A 20,650-nucleotide genomic window follows, 5' to 3' on the forward strand; every position below is an offset into this window, starting at 1 on the left:
CTACCTTCGTCTTATTACGGCTCCGAGCGCCACTACCGTGATTACATTCGATGCATGCCCACTGTGCACGAGTCCGCCTAACCGTGAAATGTAACTGACATCGTGTAACGTGAATTTAAGCGGCAATTAGGCTACCACCGTCTAAAAGTAGGTGAACGGTGAATTACCAACAGAGTGGATCTTTCAATTTATTTCCTTCTTCGTTTTTTTTCTTTTCTTAAGAAGTTGAAATTGTTCTTAGTAGTTAACGACGGAAGCGTGTATTTTATTGTTTTACGGCTGATAATAGAGATTTAATCCTGGAACTGCTGGCTGACCGCGAGTCAAAATGATCCATTAGCAATTTTCCAGAAAATTTGAATGTTCAATACTGGTGAATGTTATTTGTAATTTTCCGAATTTATTTTCTGCATGCACAGTGGGTGATCAAATTGTTAGAGTAAGAAATTGACGGTTTTACTTTATGTAGTATCCGGGCCTCCATACCGGAAAAGTAGGAAACCAGGACGGGAGAATACAGAGGGAGTGGTTGGCGTAGTGCGCAAAGCCTCGGCTTGGTAAGCCGAAGGTCCCGGGTTCGATTCCCGTTGGGTCCTTCAAAATTTTTTCGTCGATTTCTACAATTATATTGTATTAGAAACCTTGCAAACATTGACCCCTTATCTTGCAAACTTTGAATATTTAGTAAAAGTGAAAATATTATGTAGTATCGGGGCCTCCATACTCAAATAGGAAACCTCGAAGGGACAATACAGAGGGAGTGGTTGGCGTAGCGCGCCAAACCGAAGGTCTCGGGTTCGATTCCCGTTGGGTCCCTCAATATTTTTCCCTAGGTTCCTACATTTATAACAATTAATTTTCAAATGAAAACCTACACTTCGTTCAAAATAAGAGTAACCTCGCTCTCGGACCGATTTTCGTCCGTTCTGCGCAGTCCCCACTACTACCTGCCGACGTGACGCATGCGATTGGTCGTCGTGACGTTGACGTGAACAGTGCATAGAGTGGAGAGAATCTAGCCGGTGGTCTAAAAGTATGCATACCTACTGTGTGCGATAAACTTACCTTGAAAAACAGCAAAACCTTTAAAAGTAATAACATGCCTGTTAAACAAACACTTCAAGTTCGTTCGAAACAATTGCAAAACAATTTTTATAAAACACAGTTGCTAGCCGTGCGTATTCAAAATTAATTAAGTCACCGTGTATATGAGGCAACACGCCCGGAACAGTAGACAGAGAAAAACGTAGGCGGTTAAGTGGGGGTTCGGACGTTCTAGCCCTGCCTTAGGCACGCCCCATGCGCGAAACGAGGTTACTCTTACTTTGAACGAAGTGTACTATAGTTACACACTGAATTCTTCTTATATTTTTTATCAAGCATATTGTGGCTTTAATAATTTCATCACCCACTGAATCTAACTTTTCAATCATGTTTTACTTACATTAAAAATTCTGTTTTGGAAAGTTCTAGTGTTTAAAAAAAAAAATGGCGTAAAATTGTATGATTCTTTTTCATGTATTCTTGTGCTGTGCTATGAGTGGATTTGTTAATTTGAGAATTGCGAAAGGGACTGAAAAATCGAGATTAATTTTAAATGGGACACTTTTTAAATAGACATGCATATTTTGCGTTTACTCGTCGCAATATTGCAGCTATAAATTCGGAGGTTAGGAGAAAAATTGTTAACTGAGGAATTAAAAGAGCAGCAGGCAAGTTGATTGAAGCTCGTAGGAGATAATGGATCACAGCAATTGGCGAACAGAGGAGCGAGAGAAATTCAGTAATTGGCTCGCGACCAATTTCACGCCCTCCCCCGCTGCTTTTCTCTATTTCTCGCGAACGACGCCCACGCGATCGTGTCTAACTTACGAAAGGTGGCATCGTGTCTCATAAATTCGATATTGCCCAACAATAACTAGGCTCTCCTTTTCGCGGTAGCTAATTGCAGCTGACGCGTAGAAAACGCTCCACACAATTTATTGTACACTAATCATATTTTCATACGGATATGAAATTTTCGAACAAAATAGTCTACAAGAAAAAAAAAAAACAAGTCACTCTTTTATAATTTGTTAATTGCGAAAGTGTGATCTGTAGAATGCGGATTTTTATGCAATTCTTTATCCACTAAATTTATTCGCTGTTATTTATTAACACGTTACCGACCGGTAGCCTACTAATCGGCTTTTTGCCGCCAACGCTTACCGACCGGTAGCCTATTAATCCATTTTTTTTTCGCCGACGCTTACCGACCGATAGCCTATTAACCGGTCAAAGTTTGATTTAACATTCCTACAGTAAAGTGTTAATGTAGATAATAAATTTATAATATAATTTAAAATTGTTATATTTATAATTTTTAATTTCTGTAATTAAAATTAAAGATATTTAAAATTTTAAATTACATTATATTTATTATTTATTATACGCTATAAATTTACGCCATATTTTGCGTTTATTTACATATGTTTGCTGATTACGTGAAATCTACGTCTCCAAAATTTCCCATAAACGCGTGAAAATGCGCAGTCTAGCGATGTCTGTCAAAAGACGTCCGCCATATTGGAGAACGCCGGAAGAGATGGCGCTGCTGTCGGTGTGCGCGAGACAGAAATTTAAGGGGGCGCGATCAGACGTGGCCAGGCCGAGGGCAAATTGTAGACGAGTCCTAAGGGAAAGGCCCTAAACGGAGGAAGGTTTCGAGGAACGAACGATTTGTCCATAAACCCGTTAATGCACGCGCTTCACGCGAGGCGAAATCGAAGGGGCATGGGGAAGGAACGCGTTCCAGCGTAAATCGTCTTACGTGCTCGCTAATAAACGACTGCGCCAGAGATAAACACCAGATGCATAGACGCGAGTAAATGGATTATCGGGAAAAATAAAAGCTGACGAACCGTGGGTACCGACGTCGGTGGTTCGCTCATAAACGCACGGTGAAATAATGAGCCCAGCCGTAAGTGCACCCTGTGACGCCGTTACTTCCTATGGCAACATTGTGCCTCCTATGGGAAAAATGTAGCATTTTTAATTGGTTAGACGTACTAGTTAGGTTAGGTTGCATACGTCTGCGAATTTTTATGTCTTGTAATTTTCAATTTCCTGAGAATGTTGGACAAATTTTCCACAAGTTAGCTACAAAGTATACAAAGTGACATTTCTAAAGTTTGCGGGCCGCACTTTGAGAACCCCTGCTCTATGGCAACGATACTTTATTAGCTTTCTAAACAAAAAAGTTTGTCTGTGAATTTTTATGTCCAGCAATTTTGAATTTTCTGAGAATGTTGGAAAAGTTTAGTACAGGTTAGGTACAAAGTATACAAAATGATTCTAGGGTAACGGTACTTCATTAACATTCTAAAAAAAAGTACACTTACAGATATCTGTGCATCGGTGAATTTTTAAGTCCTGCAATTTTGAATTTCCCGCGAATATTTCAAAAATTTTGCACAGGTTAGGTATAAACTGTGAAGAAGCACACTAAACGATGCAAAATTACTCCCTAACCTCCAATTCCCTCAACGCTACAATAGAACCACCCTGTATAATCCGCCACTACATAAAAATGTCCAATCAAACGCGATCGAAATATATTACACGTACCAGCTCTCTACCTCGAAGACAAGTTCAGCCGATACATCAAAATTATCGTATCGCCGAGCTAATATCCCGATACGGAACAAGCAGCGATTTCTCATAAATCAATGGCAAATTAGAGTCGACGTACGCAACGGACGTCGCGCCATTATAAAAGTCCGGCGTGCAACTGTCCAACGTACCGCTAAATATCACACGTATACCCGTTTAGTCGCGTTTCCACGTATAATACGTACACGTGTATACGGTAGAGAGGTTAAAGATCGATCACACGAGGCTGGGCTATCGACTTATAAGCGATCGAGGCTCGGTTTTTTAACGCGAAACAAATTGGCCGCGGTATCGATTACATCCGCACGCGATTCTAAGCCTTCGAATATTTACAATGGCCACCGTTCCACGGGTGTTTCGCCGCGGCGTGCTGCCTCCCTTTTGACTTTCAATTACGCTCGCGCGGCGAGAATGAACATAAATAAAACACGGACAACCGTGGTCCATCAAAAAACAATTAATCTGCGAGCCAATTATTTGCCGGATCAGTCTTGAGCTTTAACATTAATCAAACTGCGTGCACTTCGGTAGAGCGAGGAGGCAATAGGTGTGTGCGCGCGCATGCCCGCGCGCATGCGCGGCGAACAGCGCGCTTTCTTCTTTACAGTGTGCTTAATGCCCGGTGTTCTGTTTTTTTTTTCTCCAACTCCACCTGCTGGATTAACGGGTGCTGGCGATTTTGATTAACGCGGAAAAGCTAATACCATTATTGGCAATTGAAACGGCGTTCGTTGGCGATGCCTTGGCTTGTATTTATGTTACTGTTGCTCGTGGTATTCAATTAGGTGTATACGTCGGTTAGTTTCGAGGTTATGGTAGCTTGTGGGGAAAGATAATTGTACAACTGTGTGATTGAACGTGTGAAATTGGTTGCAAGGAACTCCTGGTGGAACGGTAACGTCTACGATAAAGCTGTTTAATTATAATTCGATTATGACGCATGCGGTTGAAGGTGGTCCGTGTTGCACATTGTTGCAAGTAAACGTGGGGAATTTTTTTAAAATCTTCTTACACACTGTTGCAGGCGAAGTAAGGAATTCTAAAACCTTGTTAGGCGTGTTGCACGCAACATACTTTTCAATTCAAGTATAACGTGCGTGGTTAAAGGTAGTCACACATTGTTGCAAGTAAAGTATGGAATTCTAAGAAACTTGTCACAAATTGTTGCAAGCAAATGTACGGAATTCTAAAACCTTGTCACAGATTGTTGCAAGTAAAGTACGGAATTCTAAAAAAAATCTTGCTACACATTGCTGTAGGCGAAGTAAGGAATTTTAAAACCTTGTTAGACGTGTTGCACGCAACATACTTTTCAATTCAATTACGACGTGAGTGGTTAAAGGTAGTCACACATTGTTGCAAGTAAAGTATGGAATTCTAAGAAACTTGTCACAAATTGTTGCAAGCAAATGTACGGAATTCTAAAATCTTGTCACAGATTGTTGCAAGTAAAGTATGGAATTCTAAAAAAAATCTTGCTACACATTGCTGCAGGCGAAGTAAGGAATTTTAAAACCTTGTTAGACGTGTTGCACGCAACATACTTTTCAATTCAAGTATAACGTGCGTGGTTAAAGGTAGTCACACATTGTTGCAAGTAAAGTATGGAATTCTAAGAAACTTGTTACAAATTGTTGCAAGCAAATGTACGGAATTCTAAGAACCTTGTCACAGATTGTTGCATGTAAAGTATGGAATTCTAAAAAAAATCTTACTACACATTGTTGCATGTAAAGTATGGAGTTCTAAAAAAAATCTTAGGCATTGTTGCAAGTAAGGGGTGGAATTCGAGCAAACTTTACGAACATTGTTGCAAGTAAAGCGCGGAATTCTAAAAATCCTGTTCACACATTGTTGCAAATAGGGTATGGAATTGCAAAATCTTCTTGGATGCGTCACACGCGAGATACTTCATAGTAAAAATTGTCAATCATACGTTACATCCATCAACGACTACATGGAAAATTCAGTTTAAAAAACATCAGTCCCAATCACAGCTTCCTCTCGGTAGAAGCAGACACATCTACCTAACCTGATACCTACTTGCATAAACACAAATCACTTGGAACGCCTTCTACCGATAACACACCGGCTAATCGAATCACCATAAGCTCTTCAAGCCGTCGCTTCCCTCGTCCAAACAATCGCCAACACGGTTGGATTTTTTCCGACAAAATCATCAATGCTTTAAGCTCCGAACCATTGGAAAGAGAGGGGGGGGAGGGGGGGACAGGAGATGGCGCGATCTCGTTCACCCGCTCGAACACTCTGGTGTTCCTTCACGTGGGTAGCCGGATATAAATTATTCTTCGGCCGGGCTGGTGTGCCGGCGCATTTAATTGTGACAACGAGATTGATCGCTGCCGCGACTGCGCGGCCCGTACGCGCCATTAATATCGCGGGACACGATTTACCGCGGCTGGAATAATAATAATGGAGAAACAAAAGTGTTCCGCCATTGAATACACCACCCATATGTGCCGTTATTAAGTATTATATTTAAATCATTTGTTGCGGCCGCATCGCCGCTAACGAGGGGCCACGACAGCGGCCTAACGAGCCACACACGCCCACGCGGTTTTATCGTTTCAGGGGAAGAGCGCGTCGCTTCGATCTTGACGAATGACTCGAACGCGCTCTCCCCCCTACCTTTCGTCTTCCGCTCCTCTCGTTTCCCCGCTTCGATAAATGGCATGCATGCCCCACGCTTCCGCAAACTCGTGTGTGCTCGCCCCGTGACAAAATTGTAAATTGAATATCGATTTTTTCCCCTTTCTCTCTCTCTCTCTCTCTCTTCATTTTTGTGGGAGAATGAGAGACTGTGGATGAAATTTTCTCTCTCTCTCTGCGCGTTGTTGTGTCAGTGTGCGTCACGTGGTCAACCGTGTATTTTGAGGTTAGAAATTTAGAATAACGTAATGCTCATTCTGGAATCAAATATTTATTTATACTGTTCTTAAGGTTATATTATATTTTTTCTGTCAGACTTTGTCCAAGTACCGACTTGAAGTAACAACTTTACAATGAGATTGTCGTAAATTGAAATTTTTGTAAACCACACCTCACTAAAATACGACTCTCCCCACCTCGTTAATCAAAAGTAATCTAATTCCTCAACAAACTCGAATTGTTCCAGTTCCAGGGCACTCAGTTGTGCAGGAAACTGGCACGGCACACACCGAATACCCATCGGCATAAAAATCGAGTGGCTCGACGGAGTATTTTGCAAAAATGACCGGCGATCAATCAGAGGATAATTTCAGCGCAGGCGACAGCGCTCCCGACGGGAATTTTAATAACGACACCGTAACGAGACTCGCTCGCTTTTCAGACACGCCATAGACAGCCTATTATCGATCACAGGATCACGTTCGATGCAACGTTTCAATCTATCCACAAACAACCCCCCTGCGACCACTCAATTTCCTTGTTTTACTATGCAACTTGTGTGACATCGATGCATATTTTCACCAGGTGTGATTACAATAATTGCAAGGTTCAGAAGTTTCTGGTCAGACGCCATTTTCTACTGACAAATATAGTTGCTCGATGAAAATATTTTAGGGCCGTTATCTCTATTAATTTTTCTTTAGTTAACCATTGTATAACTGAGGCAGAAGTTTTTTAAGTGTGAAAACATTTTAGGGTTATTATCTGTATTAATTTTTTCTTTAGTTTACCATTGTATAACTGAAGCATAATTTTTTTAGGTGTGTATATATATGAGGAGGCTCGTGAATTAAATATGAAATGACACCTGATGACAGAAGCTTAGTAAAAAATAAAAATTAGACCCTAGTGTATATGTATGATTCTGTGAAATAATGTTGAATTCGTGATGAGAACTGAATATTGTCACTGAATGCTGGAGATGATTACTATAGAATAACCTTGATAATATTGTGAGTAATACAGACTCATTATTCTTTGGAAAGTAGTCTGACTTATTCGTGCATTGCTCTGTCCTTTTATGTATGAAGGGTAAATTGAAATTGTGGTTTGTTTACTTGCTGAGAATAATTCCCATTCTATGATAATCTGGTTTATATTCCAACTTGAATACAATACACCTGCACATATTTATACTGTGAATTACATTAGACAATTTATAAAAATAAATATATAAATATTCCAGTGGTTGTTTAGAATTCCAACTTAATCCTGTAAATGCTGCAAAAAAATTCTGTGATAGATCTTACCGTGCATATTGTCGGTGTCTGTCCATGGATCTTGGTGCTGTCGAGAAAGTCAAGTGCCTTGGGCGCCTCCGAGTGAGTCCTGGAGGACAAAGGCGACGAAGTTGGAACACTGCTGGCGTTTGAGACGTGGCTGGTGGGCAGTGGTGTGCCGAGAGGAAAGTCTGGCCGATAGAACCACGTCGGCCACTGCAACGTTAATTCAATTCACTTTTAATTAAAAAGTAAAATATGAAATGCACAACAATTTATACAAATTTTGACAAAGTATATTTCTAGAGAGCACATCTATAGTATTTACCTTTTTTCTATTGTTTTTTCTCTTGATTTATAATATATATACATATTACAAATAATAGAAAACTAAAATAATAATAACAATAATGTAGTATTATATACTATACTAGGTTTATGCTCATAAGTAAATAAACAATTGACAAGCAACAGTTAAAATTCTAACAGACTGAAACATCCGCACAATCTCTCCCAAAAACCAAATTTATTCCTAAAAGCAGACACTTACATAAATCTCCCATAATTACACCTAACCTAAAAAGAAAAAACTATCTATATCTCTGTCGTCCAAAAAATTCACGATAAAGATAGTGTAATACTGAAACCTATCGAGCCTCTTGAACCAAATCCTAAAACCCTATAAACTCTATATTCCAGTAGACGAGGCCCGTTTGCCTGTCATCGAGCATACATTCTCCGCGCAAAAAACGTAAGGACGCGCGTTCCAGCGCAGATAAAGCAGGCATTAGTGTCACCGGGTGAATATGAACCTCTCCAAGATAGATGACACGTGCCCCTGACCCTGTAAGAAGCGCACTCGCTTCGAGGTCACCGCGGTATGCGTGTGGTCCTCCATTGTAAGTGTTCTCATAAAAGGGAACTGAAGGGTGGTAGGGGTGAGGAGGATGCAGAGAGAGAGAGAGAGGGGATGAAAAGAAGCCCACGGTGTTCCGTTCACCGTAGTACGTAAAGACCTTTTGATCGTACTCACGAGGACGACACGAATTCCGTGCGATTATTCCCATTGACGCGACTCGACAAAACGGCGATCGCGCAACGATACAACGCGTACCACTGGCTGCGTTAACCATTCACTATAGAACACTCTACAGAGTCGACGGGGAATTTTTAATTTCACTACCACCATCGTTCGGTGAATTTTAGAAGCTCTGACGTTTATGTGCATACCTTCAATTGACGCTATTCTTATAAAAAGATTTTTAAATTTCTCGTACGACACTGTATTTTGTGTAATGTAACTAGCGATGTACGTGAAAAACTGAATCTAAGATGTAGAATCAAATCTTTACATTCTGCAATGGAAGAAACTTAACCTCTTTAAGGACACTTAAATATTTCAAAATTTATATCACTTTTTTCTAACTTAACACTGTTAGGTTTACAGATATTTCTTACATACCTATCTCCACTGACGCGTGAACGAAATCGCAAATTATTCTTTTAAAAACAACATATATACTATCACCTCGTGAAATTCGTCCCGTAAACCTAACGTTAAAAAAAGTCGTCCCTGAATAGGTTAACCCACAAGCTTCCTGACCGATTTTACCATCTCCCTGTATCGCTTCCACAGTCTACACATTAACCCTAAAACTCACCGTTCCTAAGATACTCAATTTTGTCCGTCCTATTGCTTCCCTTGTGAAACATGTTCGTATACGTCATCGCTGGATAACATATAAATCCGTTGGAGCAACAAGGATCTTGCGTCACAGAGTGCGGTAATATCGCGTGTTTCGGTTATTTTCGAGCGCGTACGGATAGATGGAGAGGGGGTAGACACGATCGGTCACGACGTGACACGACGGAAACACGACGCCTCATCATCAGCCGTCGGACAATGGGGAGGGGCCTGAGGAGTGAGGGGGGGTTCGCGGTGGTCTGGCGAATGTCTCTTGTCGTTGGCTCGTAGGAGTTAACGGCAAAACCGAAATAACAAACTCCTAAAGTTGGTGAGTTAACGCTACTTCACGCGAGGTTTCGACGCTTCTGTTATTTTCTGTTTACCACGGCCATTCTGCGAGCGAGCCGACGGTGTAGCGGATCGTTTACCAGTAGACGCGTAACGGAAATTGTTCCGAATGACCTTGCTGGGTACGTGTACTCGCCGTGCTGACTGACTGACTGCACGTCACTATCCCAGTTTCTTTCTTTCTCTTGACAGATTTGCCTCAGAGTGGATTTTACAACTCGAGCTAACGTTCTAAGTTAAATTGGGGATTTTTAACGGGTCTTACAATTTTTAAAACTGAAAGATAGAAAAGAAAAGAGAAAAAAGTACGAGTTTAAGAAACGACAAAACTCGTTCGACAGACTCAACAGTGATTCCAATGGCTAATCGTCACCTTTACGCTATCCTATGTACATGTTTACCAGTTTAATTCTATACGACGCAATAAAGACACCGTCAAACACCGCCGCGTACCTTCCAAATTTAACCTACGTCCCAACAATGACATCATAATACAATGCATAATACTTTTTTTATTAGCCATCAACCGTCACCTCACACACCCTGTAACATGGGTCTTTAACACGCCGTTAACGGAACCGAGCATAAAGACTGTATACACACACACACTTGCTGTATAGCCAGTGATGAGCAACTGTTATTTGCTGCGAGCCAAAATTTAGAAGATAATAATCTGTAGCCGTTGCAACTTTGACTTTGAAAAATCTAATTTACTAATTTAAAAATTGTTAATTTACAGGTTGGTATTTTTGATTTCCACCACAGATCACCTTGGAGTGACCTTCATTCAAGATAACTTTGGAGGGATTTTCAAAAAGAAAATGTAGATGTCCATGAAGTGACCTTCATTCAAGATAGCTTTGGAGGGATTTTTAAAAAGAAAATGTCGACGACCTTGGAATGACCTTCGTTTAGAATGACTTTCGGAGGAATTTCTTTTATCATCATCAGATACACGTCTTGAAACTATACATAAATTCCTCTCAGTGTCAATTTCTTTCTTATCATCGAAAATAATTTAAACGTTCATTACAAACGAGACACCCCGTATATATTGCTAAACGCTGAATTTGTCGGAACTTCGACGGATTCCAAGGAAATAATTGACGGGCCACGGATTGCTCGTCACTGGCTGTGTAAGTACACCGTCGATACTCGACAAAACACGCCACGTGTAATATCTACGGCCTATTTTCGTGCGAGTTAGGGGAAGCGTGGCACGCGGAATTTTTCAGATTCCAGCGGCGCGAGTCACCGGTGGAACGGGGGAGGCAGTCAGCTGTGACCAAAGTAGATGCTTCGCGTGGATCTTATCGGGATCTGGACAAATATTTGCCTTCCGATTAATCAGCGGATAACCCTCTACGACGTTCTCGAGACAGCCGCGCGATCATAATCGTGATCTACGAACGCACGAAAATAGTGCATCGCGACGTGATTCTTTTACCTCCCCTCGTGAATATTAATCGGACGTATCGACGAGTTACGCGATATAATTTTTCTAATAAAATGCTAATATGGTATATATTGTTTATTTTTTAATATGAAATAATTTGTCCTACTTTCGAAGATGTTTTTTTTTTCACATCGATAAATTTTTTATTCGATACCAACGAGCTTTTGTTCGAAACATTTTCCCATTCAATTTCAAGCATTTGTCTTAATCCTCCGACGGCAAACCGAGTCGTTCGCATTCAAGTCTAATTTTTTTTACTGTTTCAAGCTTCCAAAAAAATCAGGAAAAATTCTCGAGTACTTATCAAAGTCCCTGCAACATTATACAATTGTTTCTTTCAGTCGAATGTTCGAAACTTTTTTTCGATAAAAATAAGAATAAAATCGAAATTTCTCTTGGGTCATTAAAGACCCGGATCGCCTATGTACGAAGGGTTAACTTTTCTAAACAGTCATTTTCAAGCGCAGAATTTATCGTGTATCGCGAAACGGCCTGTATAAAAGGATAACGGAACGAGAAAGTTCGGTGGCGTATAAAGAGAGGAACACAGCTGGGGTCGATTTAAAAACGGGAAATTAATGGATCAAATTGTCCGATGATTTATCCGCGGCTCGGCCGGCAATTTGACCCGGGGAGGCCCTCGCTTCCTGCGTGATCAATATTCGTCGCTTAAGAACCATTAAACGGGCCCACGGCATAATTACACGGCAGGACAGATTGCACGTTTCGTGCAAGCGGCTATCGATCGCGATCGACCAAATTGATTCGTGCCGCCGAATGGATATCATTTGGTTCAAGGAAATCGGGACACCAATGTTACCTCGTCATAAAACATCGTGCAAATGCAATTTGACGTATAATTTCGTTCGAATCGAATCGAGATCATTTCTTTCGGACGTTTTTTTTTTTTGCTTCTTTTTTTCTTCAATTTTTCTATGTCGAAATCTTATTAACCGTGGATTGGCACAGCAGAGCCTTTCATGTTTCTAGGTAAAATACTGGTTTTCGTTGGTGTATGGCGAAACTAATTGCAAATATCAAACTTTTTTAATTTTTTTTTTTTTAACATTTTAATTTTATAACACTAAACTAGATAAGTAGCTGAAAGTATTTCGAATTCAACACGTTCGCTGCAAACTCGACAGCACGCTGAGAGATACAGTCTGAAACGCATATGGTGCGTCGGTGGCAGCGAACGTGTTAAACGCGCCAAAAGCACGCCATATCTAAAAAGTTCTACTTGACAGTGAATTCTCACTCAGGCTTCAATTCGAATGTAAATTTCGTAAAATTCCTAGTTGTAAAAGACTAATTTCAAAATTCGTTAGAAATACAAGAAATTCGACGACATAACCTATACCGATAAATACGAATTGTACGAAGAAGTAAGAAACCGCTGAAAAGTTCGTTAACGAAGCACTGTAACCTAACCTATATTCTCGACGAAGAAACTCGCGTCACGTCGATCAATCTCTAACACGGAAACATTCTTATTGCGTTTAATTCTGATTCACAAGGAAAAAAACAGTCGAACTGACAGTGAATTAAGGAAGAAATCTGCTCGCTGGACTCAATTTCACAGGACATCAAGCGCACGATAGAACACATTCTAGTAACTTCCAGCATCCATTCACGACAAAAAAACACAGGCGATCGCGACACGTCACACGCTCGACTCTTTCTCTCTCTAATCGTCGTCGGTTCCACGTACCGCACGACGAAGAAACGCGTGCCACTGTAGAAAAAGAACAGATTCCGTTGCCTCGTTTCGCCCGCCTCCCCCCGCTGCCCGCCTCAGGGACATTTGCACTGTCACATTAGCCAAGTATCTCCCGGATCTTCGAGCCACGAACCGAAATCCCGTTTCTCGAACGATTTCTCCAGCTTTCGTGGTTAATTGAAGTTATCAAGTGGGAACAAAGCGATTTGAAATGTGTCTGATGCAGCGATTCGCGAGGAATCAAGGGATACACATGTATATCGTTAGAGGTTCGACGATGATTTAACGACGCCAGTCATTTTTCCGCGGGCAAACCATGCATTATAGGGGGTTCGAGCGCGCCAGCTGGCGGACGCGACGAAAATGTCCAACCGCGGTCGCATCGTGTAACGACGAAGTAAGAATGGCATGGCGAGATAAACGCGGGCCAAACTACTTCATCAGCTCGATCTCGAAAGAAGCAGTCTGTGTGCACACGCGTAGCGATGAGGATAAAACAACTTCGAAGTGGAAGATTGGCGAAGTAAAGTGAATTTGCACGTGTGTGTATACAGAGATGTAAAACATTCCGAATTTTTCGTGGTACTGTAAGTACATTCTTGTTCAGGTTAGAATATGAATGTAGAAAGTGAAATTTACACACGGAAGATTTTGTTCAATTTAACTGTATCAGAAAATATTTCAGTTAAGTACAGTTAATTTAACATTTTTTTTTAATTTTCGAGAAAGTGGATACGCGTCCATCGCTGAAACCTACACGCAGTACGTGATAAAGTATTGCTTGCAGCAGAGTGCTTAATCACCGACGTCGTTAAAACTTCACCCGGCAGATGGTTAAATAAGAAGTTTACACCCATCAAAAATTCCTACATACTGGATCGTCGTGTTTACGTTAAAACACGCGAATCGAATTGATACACTTTTAGTGGTGGTAAATCATTTTCTGTCAAATATCCCAACCACGTAACCTGTGTTCACATTCATATCCTCTTTCCACCGATTCACAGCGAACCTTGAAAAATCTATCACAAAACATCTCCAATTCGTCCTGTCGTAAAAATCGCGCCAGTCGACACGTCGCGTCGCCGGAATCTAACCTCACAAAACTCGTCGACTGGAACGTCACGACGAAGCAGTCACGCTGATCACACGTTGCACTCTCTCGAGGAACCCGAAGACAGCCCACGAAGCAGAACCGACGTAAGTGAAAATTACAGGCTTTCCTGCCTTTTCTTCGAACGAACCAAGAACACCGTGGCATTCCAACTCCGTCGTGGCATCCTCCAGCGACGACAGCGCCGACTAATTGCGAGTTTTATCGAACATTACGCGCCTACAACGTTGCGATACAGCGACAGCCGGCAATTTCAGACGGGATACGCTACTATGACTCGAGATGTACACCTAAAAGCAAGAAGACGCAAATCCACCGCGCACGGATCATTCTCGACCTCCGGTACAGCGAGGTGAACATGGAAACCACGGTCGATTCCGACGTTCGATAGTGTCGCGCGCATACTACGTCACGTGGCTAGATTCTCTGCTACGCGTCGATCATTTGCGAGACGGGGTATAGTAGCCTTTTTGTCCGGCGTTTGCGAGGTGGATGCGTGACGACATTTTGGCTAGTCATTTGAGGTTAGGTATGCAGATGACATTTGATTATCGCTACAGAAGTTCTGTTGTGTTATTTGTTTCAAGTAAAAGGAGAATGTATACACGTTTGATTAAAACGTGAATTAATACGTACTCTAATTGTTTAGTTAGCCGTGTTCGGTGAAGTTAACGACACGAATTGAAATGTTTTTGCACGTGTTATTCCGGGAAAGTGAAGAGAAGCCATTAAACGCGATGAGAGAGTGTAATAAACAAAAGTGAATAGGTGTTTTTTTTTTTTAGATAGTAACAAAGTAACGGGGACGAGAGAGCCGGTAATGAGCGTTGAAAGTGAGTGGACGTGTGTACTTCCATTTTTCGCCGCGAAATTCCTTCCACTGTTCGCATTCTACGGTGATCTCGCGATTATTAGAGTTGCCGCGCAGGTGTACATAGGATCAGGTTATGATTCTCGGAAGTAAAATTTCCCCTCGCGTGTTTACTTTTTACGCCCGTGTACTTAACCAAATTGCAGAAAGCGATAGTTCTAACGTTTTGAAATGGCGGGAAACGAGTCAGAGACACGTTTAGCGGTTAGAATCTTCGTCCGGCTCTCGGTTAGTAGCGTAAATTGCTAAGAATAAGTAAAATAACATTTCACAAATGGCTGAAACGAATCTACTGAATTCTAAAATAGCGATTTTATCTTGACGAATAAATCAGATATTCAACGTACGAAAGATCCAGCTCGAAATAGCAGCAGCAGCTTATCGGTACGAGCAATCCACTCCTCTTTTTCACCCCGCGGCATTGTAAAGCCGCGGAATAACCGTATAAAAGGGACATCTCGAGCGTGTCGTCCTTATGGCTGATCGTCGACCCGCGGATATCTCCGAGATCTGGAAGCGGCGACTCCGACAGCTGTGATAATTAGCCGGAGTGTGCGGTGTGTGTGTGTGTGTGTGTGTGTGTACGGCATGGAACGAGAAGGAAACCGACGCGCGAGGTACATGTAAGTACGTGGACGATCATCGCGGCGTTCCATCATCGGCGCCATTAATACATTACCGGGCGACGTGGAACGTTAATCTTCCCTGCCACGAAAAACAATCGACGGCCTCGTGAAACTTTCAGTGCGACTCCGTGTAAATTCGACGCGGTCTCTTCCAGGAATCACACACGCTCTTCGATATTAGAAATTTCCAGGTTAGGTATTCTAGTGTGACGATGGAATTATTTTTTTTATTCGATTGAGATCTATATTTCATTTTCTTTTCTTCTCTTTTAATGACTATTTATACGTTTGTAGATGTATCGTGTTGGTTCTTGAGAGAAGATATTTTCTAACCTAAAAACGGGAAGCTTCTGCTTTCTCGAGATACGATAAAATGGAAATACAATAAATATTCTTCTGTTTACTACATATACGGGGTGTCTCGTTTACAACGAACATGTAAATCATTTATGCTGCTATGGAGGATAAGAAAAGGTAAGTAAGAGCTGTTTTTATGGTTTGGGGACGTGCATCTAATGATGATGGAAAGAAAGTCGTCCTAAGGTCGTCTTGAAGGTCATTCCAAACATACCTAACATTGCTGCAATTATGCCTAACAAGTTGAAAAATGTCCGAGTACAAAAGGTTAACCTTTAACCTTAAAGTTAGCTCGCAGTTATTTAGCCACTGTCGAGCAGTCTGCCTTTACTTCAATATTTCATTATTGCGTAACATTAGTTACAAAATATTAACTTTCGGTACAATATCAATGCACAAAACAATGATTTATTATCGTTCATAATTTACAACTTATCATTGCACGACATTCAAAGCCACAAATTCCTATGCCGAGCCAGTAAGACGACATCGAAAAAAGAAAAAAGAAACGTCCAAGTTCTCCAAGCGTGTAATCGTATCGTGTCGACAACGCGACAAGTCCCTTGCTCATCCTCCTCGACAACGCCAATTATACCTCCTTTCGTCCAAGCAACAGAGACAACAATCCAACACGCGAGCCAACAGAAGAAAAAAAAGAAGGAAAACAGAATGAATCTCCGCCACGATCTGTAATAACGATAATGTGTGCGCGGGCACACGCGGCAAACTATATGTAAGCAAGTCGAGGCAAATTAATTCGTCCGGGTGGCGGGCGGTGGCGCGTTGTCGCGTCACGCCGATGGTCTGCTCGTTTTGTCGCCGTGTAATTACGTGACACGAGGTGGGCGGCGCATGGCGTGTCGCACGCGCATTGCGCGGGAGTGTGTGACGCCGCTGTCGCACCGCTCTCCATCAGATAAAGCCGCTTAACCGGCCCGTTTAGCCCGCCAGAGCCCAGAGCCGCCGGTGAATTGAAAACCGTAGCCAGCCGGCGGCGTGTCACTGTGCGCTGCTGCGCACCGTTGCGTGCGCGTCGCCGCTCGGTATACTGTGTATGTATATATACATATATATATGTATATAGAGAGAGAGAAAGAAATACGACCCGCTGCGTTGTCTCTTTGTCCCGCGAATTTCATGCTCGTTACCCGCGTTTAACCTTCGTTTGTCTGGAGACACGGACCGTTCGGGGAACTCCTTTTCCCTTGGATTGCTGTGTACGTATGCTGTTTGGGGAAGTGATGGTGGAAATGATTCAGCCATTGGAGATTTTTTGAGAATATTTTTATGCAATTGAGGAATATTAATGCAAAATATTGTAGTAGATGGTAACGTAGACGGATAAGTTTGTAAATTGGCCCTGAGCCAATAGGCACATATCCTACTAAGGCAAAAAGTAGTATAAAGAAAAATGGAAAGTGGAAACGTTTGTATGTTTAGGTTTTTAGGTAGAGAAAAATAATTTTGGCTTGATTTTGGAGAAAATTGTGTATTAATCTGGTCGACGAAAAGGGAATATTAAGTGTTAGAGCGAGGATGATTCGGGTTTCTTTCTTTTGTAAATAAATTCGACAACTAGGTTGAGGGGAAATTATTAAAAATCATTGTTATCGTTGGATCACTGATTTTCAACCGGTGCACCGGAAGAGGTACACAGGTGTGTCCCAGATTTTTTGATACGAGTTAAAAAAGTTAAAAATATTATGTCTTTGTAAATCAGTGAAAAATGTATCCTTTTTTAAAAATTAAGGAGATTTTCAACCGGTGCACTGGAAAAGGTACACAGGTGTGTCCCAGATTTTTTGATACGAGTTAAAAAAGTTAAAAATATTATGTCTTTGTAAATCAGTGAAAAATGTATCCTTTTTTAAAAATTAAGGACCTTTCTATTCTCACGATCTGAGGTGAAAAATGATTCACAGAGCAGATCCTTCCTCCTCAGCATTCTCACACCAGAAAGAATCTGCTTCAGACAGAAATGCACACAGTGGATGCGGAGATTATCCGTTCTTCGTCATTTCCAGTCTCATCGATCCTTCATACATGCACAGAATGGTTGAACGTGCACGGTCATGCAAATTATCCGTTCGAGAAAACGCAATAATAATTCAAGACGTATCTTCCCGGCGGTAAATCGTCGCTCGCGAAGCAGTGAGAGTGAGAAGGAGAGAGAGAGTGCAAGTAAGTATTTAGAGAGAAAGAACGAGTGAGGGGAGACAGAGGGAGAACAAGTGTCAGAGAGAAAGAGAGAGTGAGAAGGAAAGAGCACGAGAGAGAGGAGGGAGGGACAAAATGAAAGAGAGTGACTGAGAGAGAGACATGAAGGGAGAGACAAAATGAAAGAGAGAGACATGAAGGGAGAGACAAAATGAAAGAGAGTGACAGAGAGAGAGAGAGAGATGAGGGGAGAGACAAAATGAAAGAGTGACTGAGAGAGGGGGGGAGGGAGAGACAAAATGAAAGAGAGTGACTGATAGAGATAGAGAAGGGAGAGACCAAATGAAAGAGAGAGAGAGAGAGAGGGGAAGGGAGAGACAAAATGAAAGAAAGTGACTGATAGAGTTAGAGAAGGGAGAGACAAAATGAAAGAGAGTGACTGATAGAGAAAAGAGGGGGAAAGAGAGAGAGGAAGGAAGAGGCAAAATGAGAGTGACTAAGAGAGAGAGAGGTTTCCTAGCAAGAAACGTAATTATGATCCTCAAGGAGGGATCCATTGGAAAATTGAAGCGCCAGCGTCTCGTCACCTGCGCAATCAATCCACCGAACATGAGTCACGGTAACAATACACAGCCTCTCCGATCGCTTTGCATCGTTCCATCCTACCGTTCTGTCTCAGGGAAAACGAGAATTTTCCCCTTGAGTGTAGAAATGCCACTCGACTCGCGCTTATTGCCTATTAACGCGCTGGTCACTGGATATATTACCGCCATTACCGGCCTCTGAGCATATAAATGACCGTTTATGCGGGAAACCTATTAATACGTCTGTATTACAAATGTCCAACCAGAGGTTATAGTCTATTTTGCCGGGATGTGTTTACTTTTTGGTAAAAATTTCGTTAAAGAGGATTGGTCGTTTCCTCTTCCGTGAAGAGAGTCGCCAACCCGACGGTTGGTACAGGTTCAGTGACCTTTCAGAGGAAATTGGAGTGTCTTGGAGGTAATAGAAGTTGCGTGATGGGTGGTCCAAAGTTGGAACTGTGTTCTGTGTATGTTAGATGCGATTCTTTTTCATGCTGACACATCGTGCACACCATGTTATTGTATCGTTAAATTTGAATATTTTTAATTTCATTGGTTTAATTTAATAATTTGAATTTGAATACTTAAATTTGGTTGAACTTGAATATTTTGAATTTGATTGGTTGAATTTGAATAGGTTTTCAATTTGATTGGTTGAACTTGAATATTTTGAATTTGATTGGTTGAATTTGAATAGGTTTTGAATTTGATTGGCTGAACTTGAGAATAGGTTTTGAATTTGATTGGTTGAACTCGAATATTTTGAATTTGATTGGTTGAATTTGTATAGGTTTTGAATTTGATTGGTTGAACTTGAATATTTTGAATTTGATTGGTTGAATTTGAATAGGTTTTCAATTTGATTGGTTGAACTTGAATATTTTGAATTTGATTGGTTGAATTTGAATAGGTTTTGAATTTGATTGGCTGAACTTGAGAATAGGTTTTGAATTTGATTGGTTGAACTCGAATATTTTGAATTTGATTGGTTGAATTTGTATAGGTTTTGAATTTGATTGGTTGAACTTGAATATTTTGAATTTGATTGGTTGAATTTGAATAGGTTTTCAATTTGATTGGTTGAACTTGAATATTTTGAATTTGATTGGTTGAATTTGAATAGGTTTTGAATTTGATTGGCTGAACTTGAGAATAGGTTTTGAATTTGATTGGTTGAACTCGAATATTTTGAATTTGATTGGTTGAATTTGTATAGGTTTTGAATTTGATTGGTTGAACTTGAATATTTTGAATTTGATTGGTTGAATTTGAATAGGTTTTCAATTTGATTGGTTGAACTTGAATATTTTGAATTTGATTGGTTGAATTTGAATAGGTTTTGAATTTGATTGGCTGAACTTGAGAATAGGTTTTGAATTTGATTGGTTGAACTCGAATATTTTGAATTTGATTGGTTGAATTTGTATAGGTTTTGAATTTGATTGGTTGAACTTGAATATTTTGAATTTGATTGGTTGAATTTGAATAGGTTTTCAATTTGATTGGTTGAACTTGAATATTTTGAATTTGATTGGTTGAATTTGAATAGGTTTTGAATTTGATTGGTTCAATTTGAGAATAGGTTTTAAATTTGATTTGTTGAATTTGAATAGGTTTTAAATTTGATTGGTTGAATAGCTACTATATAATAAGTATATAAAAGTACTTTCATCATTTTGAATCAGGGTGTATATTAAAATACTAAATCTCCTCCAAACGGTAGAAATAAGAATTCACAAAGTTTCCTATTTAAAGTGACGCTATTAAAGAAGAGTTTCGCGTCGAACGTATTTATTAAACGAATTTCCACGTCAGAGAAACTATTCGATAGGCTTTCAGGAGGAGCCTCGCGGTTGCTATTACCGAGATGGCGGTCATTATCCTTAGGAACGACCTATCGAATGACCGTT

General features: G+C 40.8%; 1 protein-coding gene across 1 annotated transcript in view; it reads right to left on the minus strand.

Moving 5' to 3' along the window:
• The window catches only part of LOC108571490, a 135,708-nt gene that overhangs the window by 91,357 nt on the left and 23,701 nt on the right, over positions 1 to 20,650 (minus strand). The window contains exon 2 of the mRNA XM_017933546.1: positions 7,851 to 8,036. Within this exon, the coding sequence (XP_017789035.1) occupies positions 7,851 to 8,036 (186 nt within the window). The remainder of the gene's footprint in view (positions 1 to 7,850; positions 8,037 to 20,650) is intronic.

The sequence above is a fragment of the Habropoda laboriosa genome, unplaced genomic scaffold (genome assembly GCF_001263275.1).
Source record: "Habropoda laboriosa isolate 0110345459 unplaced genomic scaffold, ASM126327v1 scaffold40, whole genome shotgun sequence".
NCBI classification, from domain to species: domain Eukaryota; kingdom Metazoa; phylum Arthropoda; class Insecta; order Hymenoptera; family Apidae; genus Habropoda; species Habropoda laboriosa.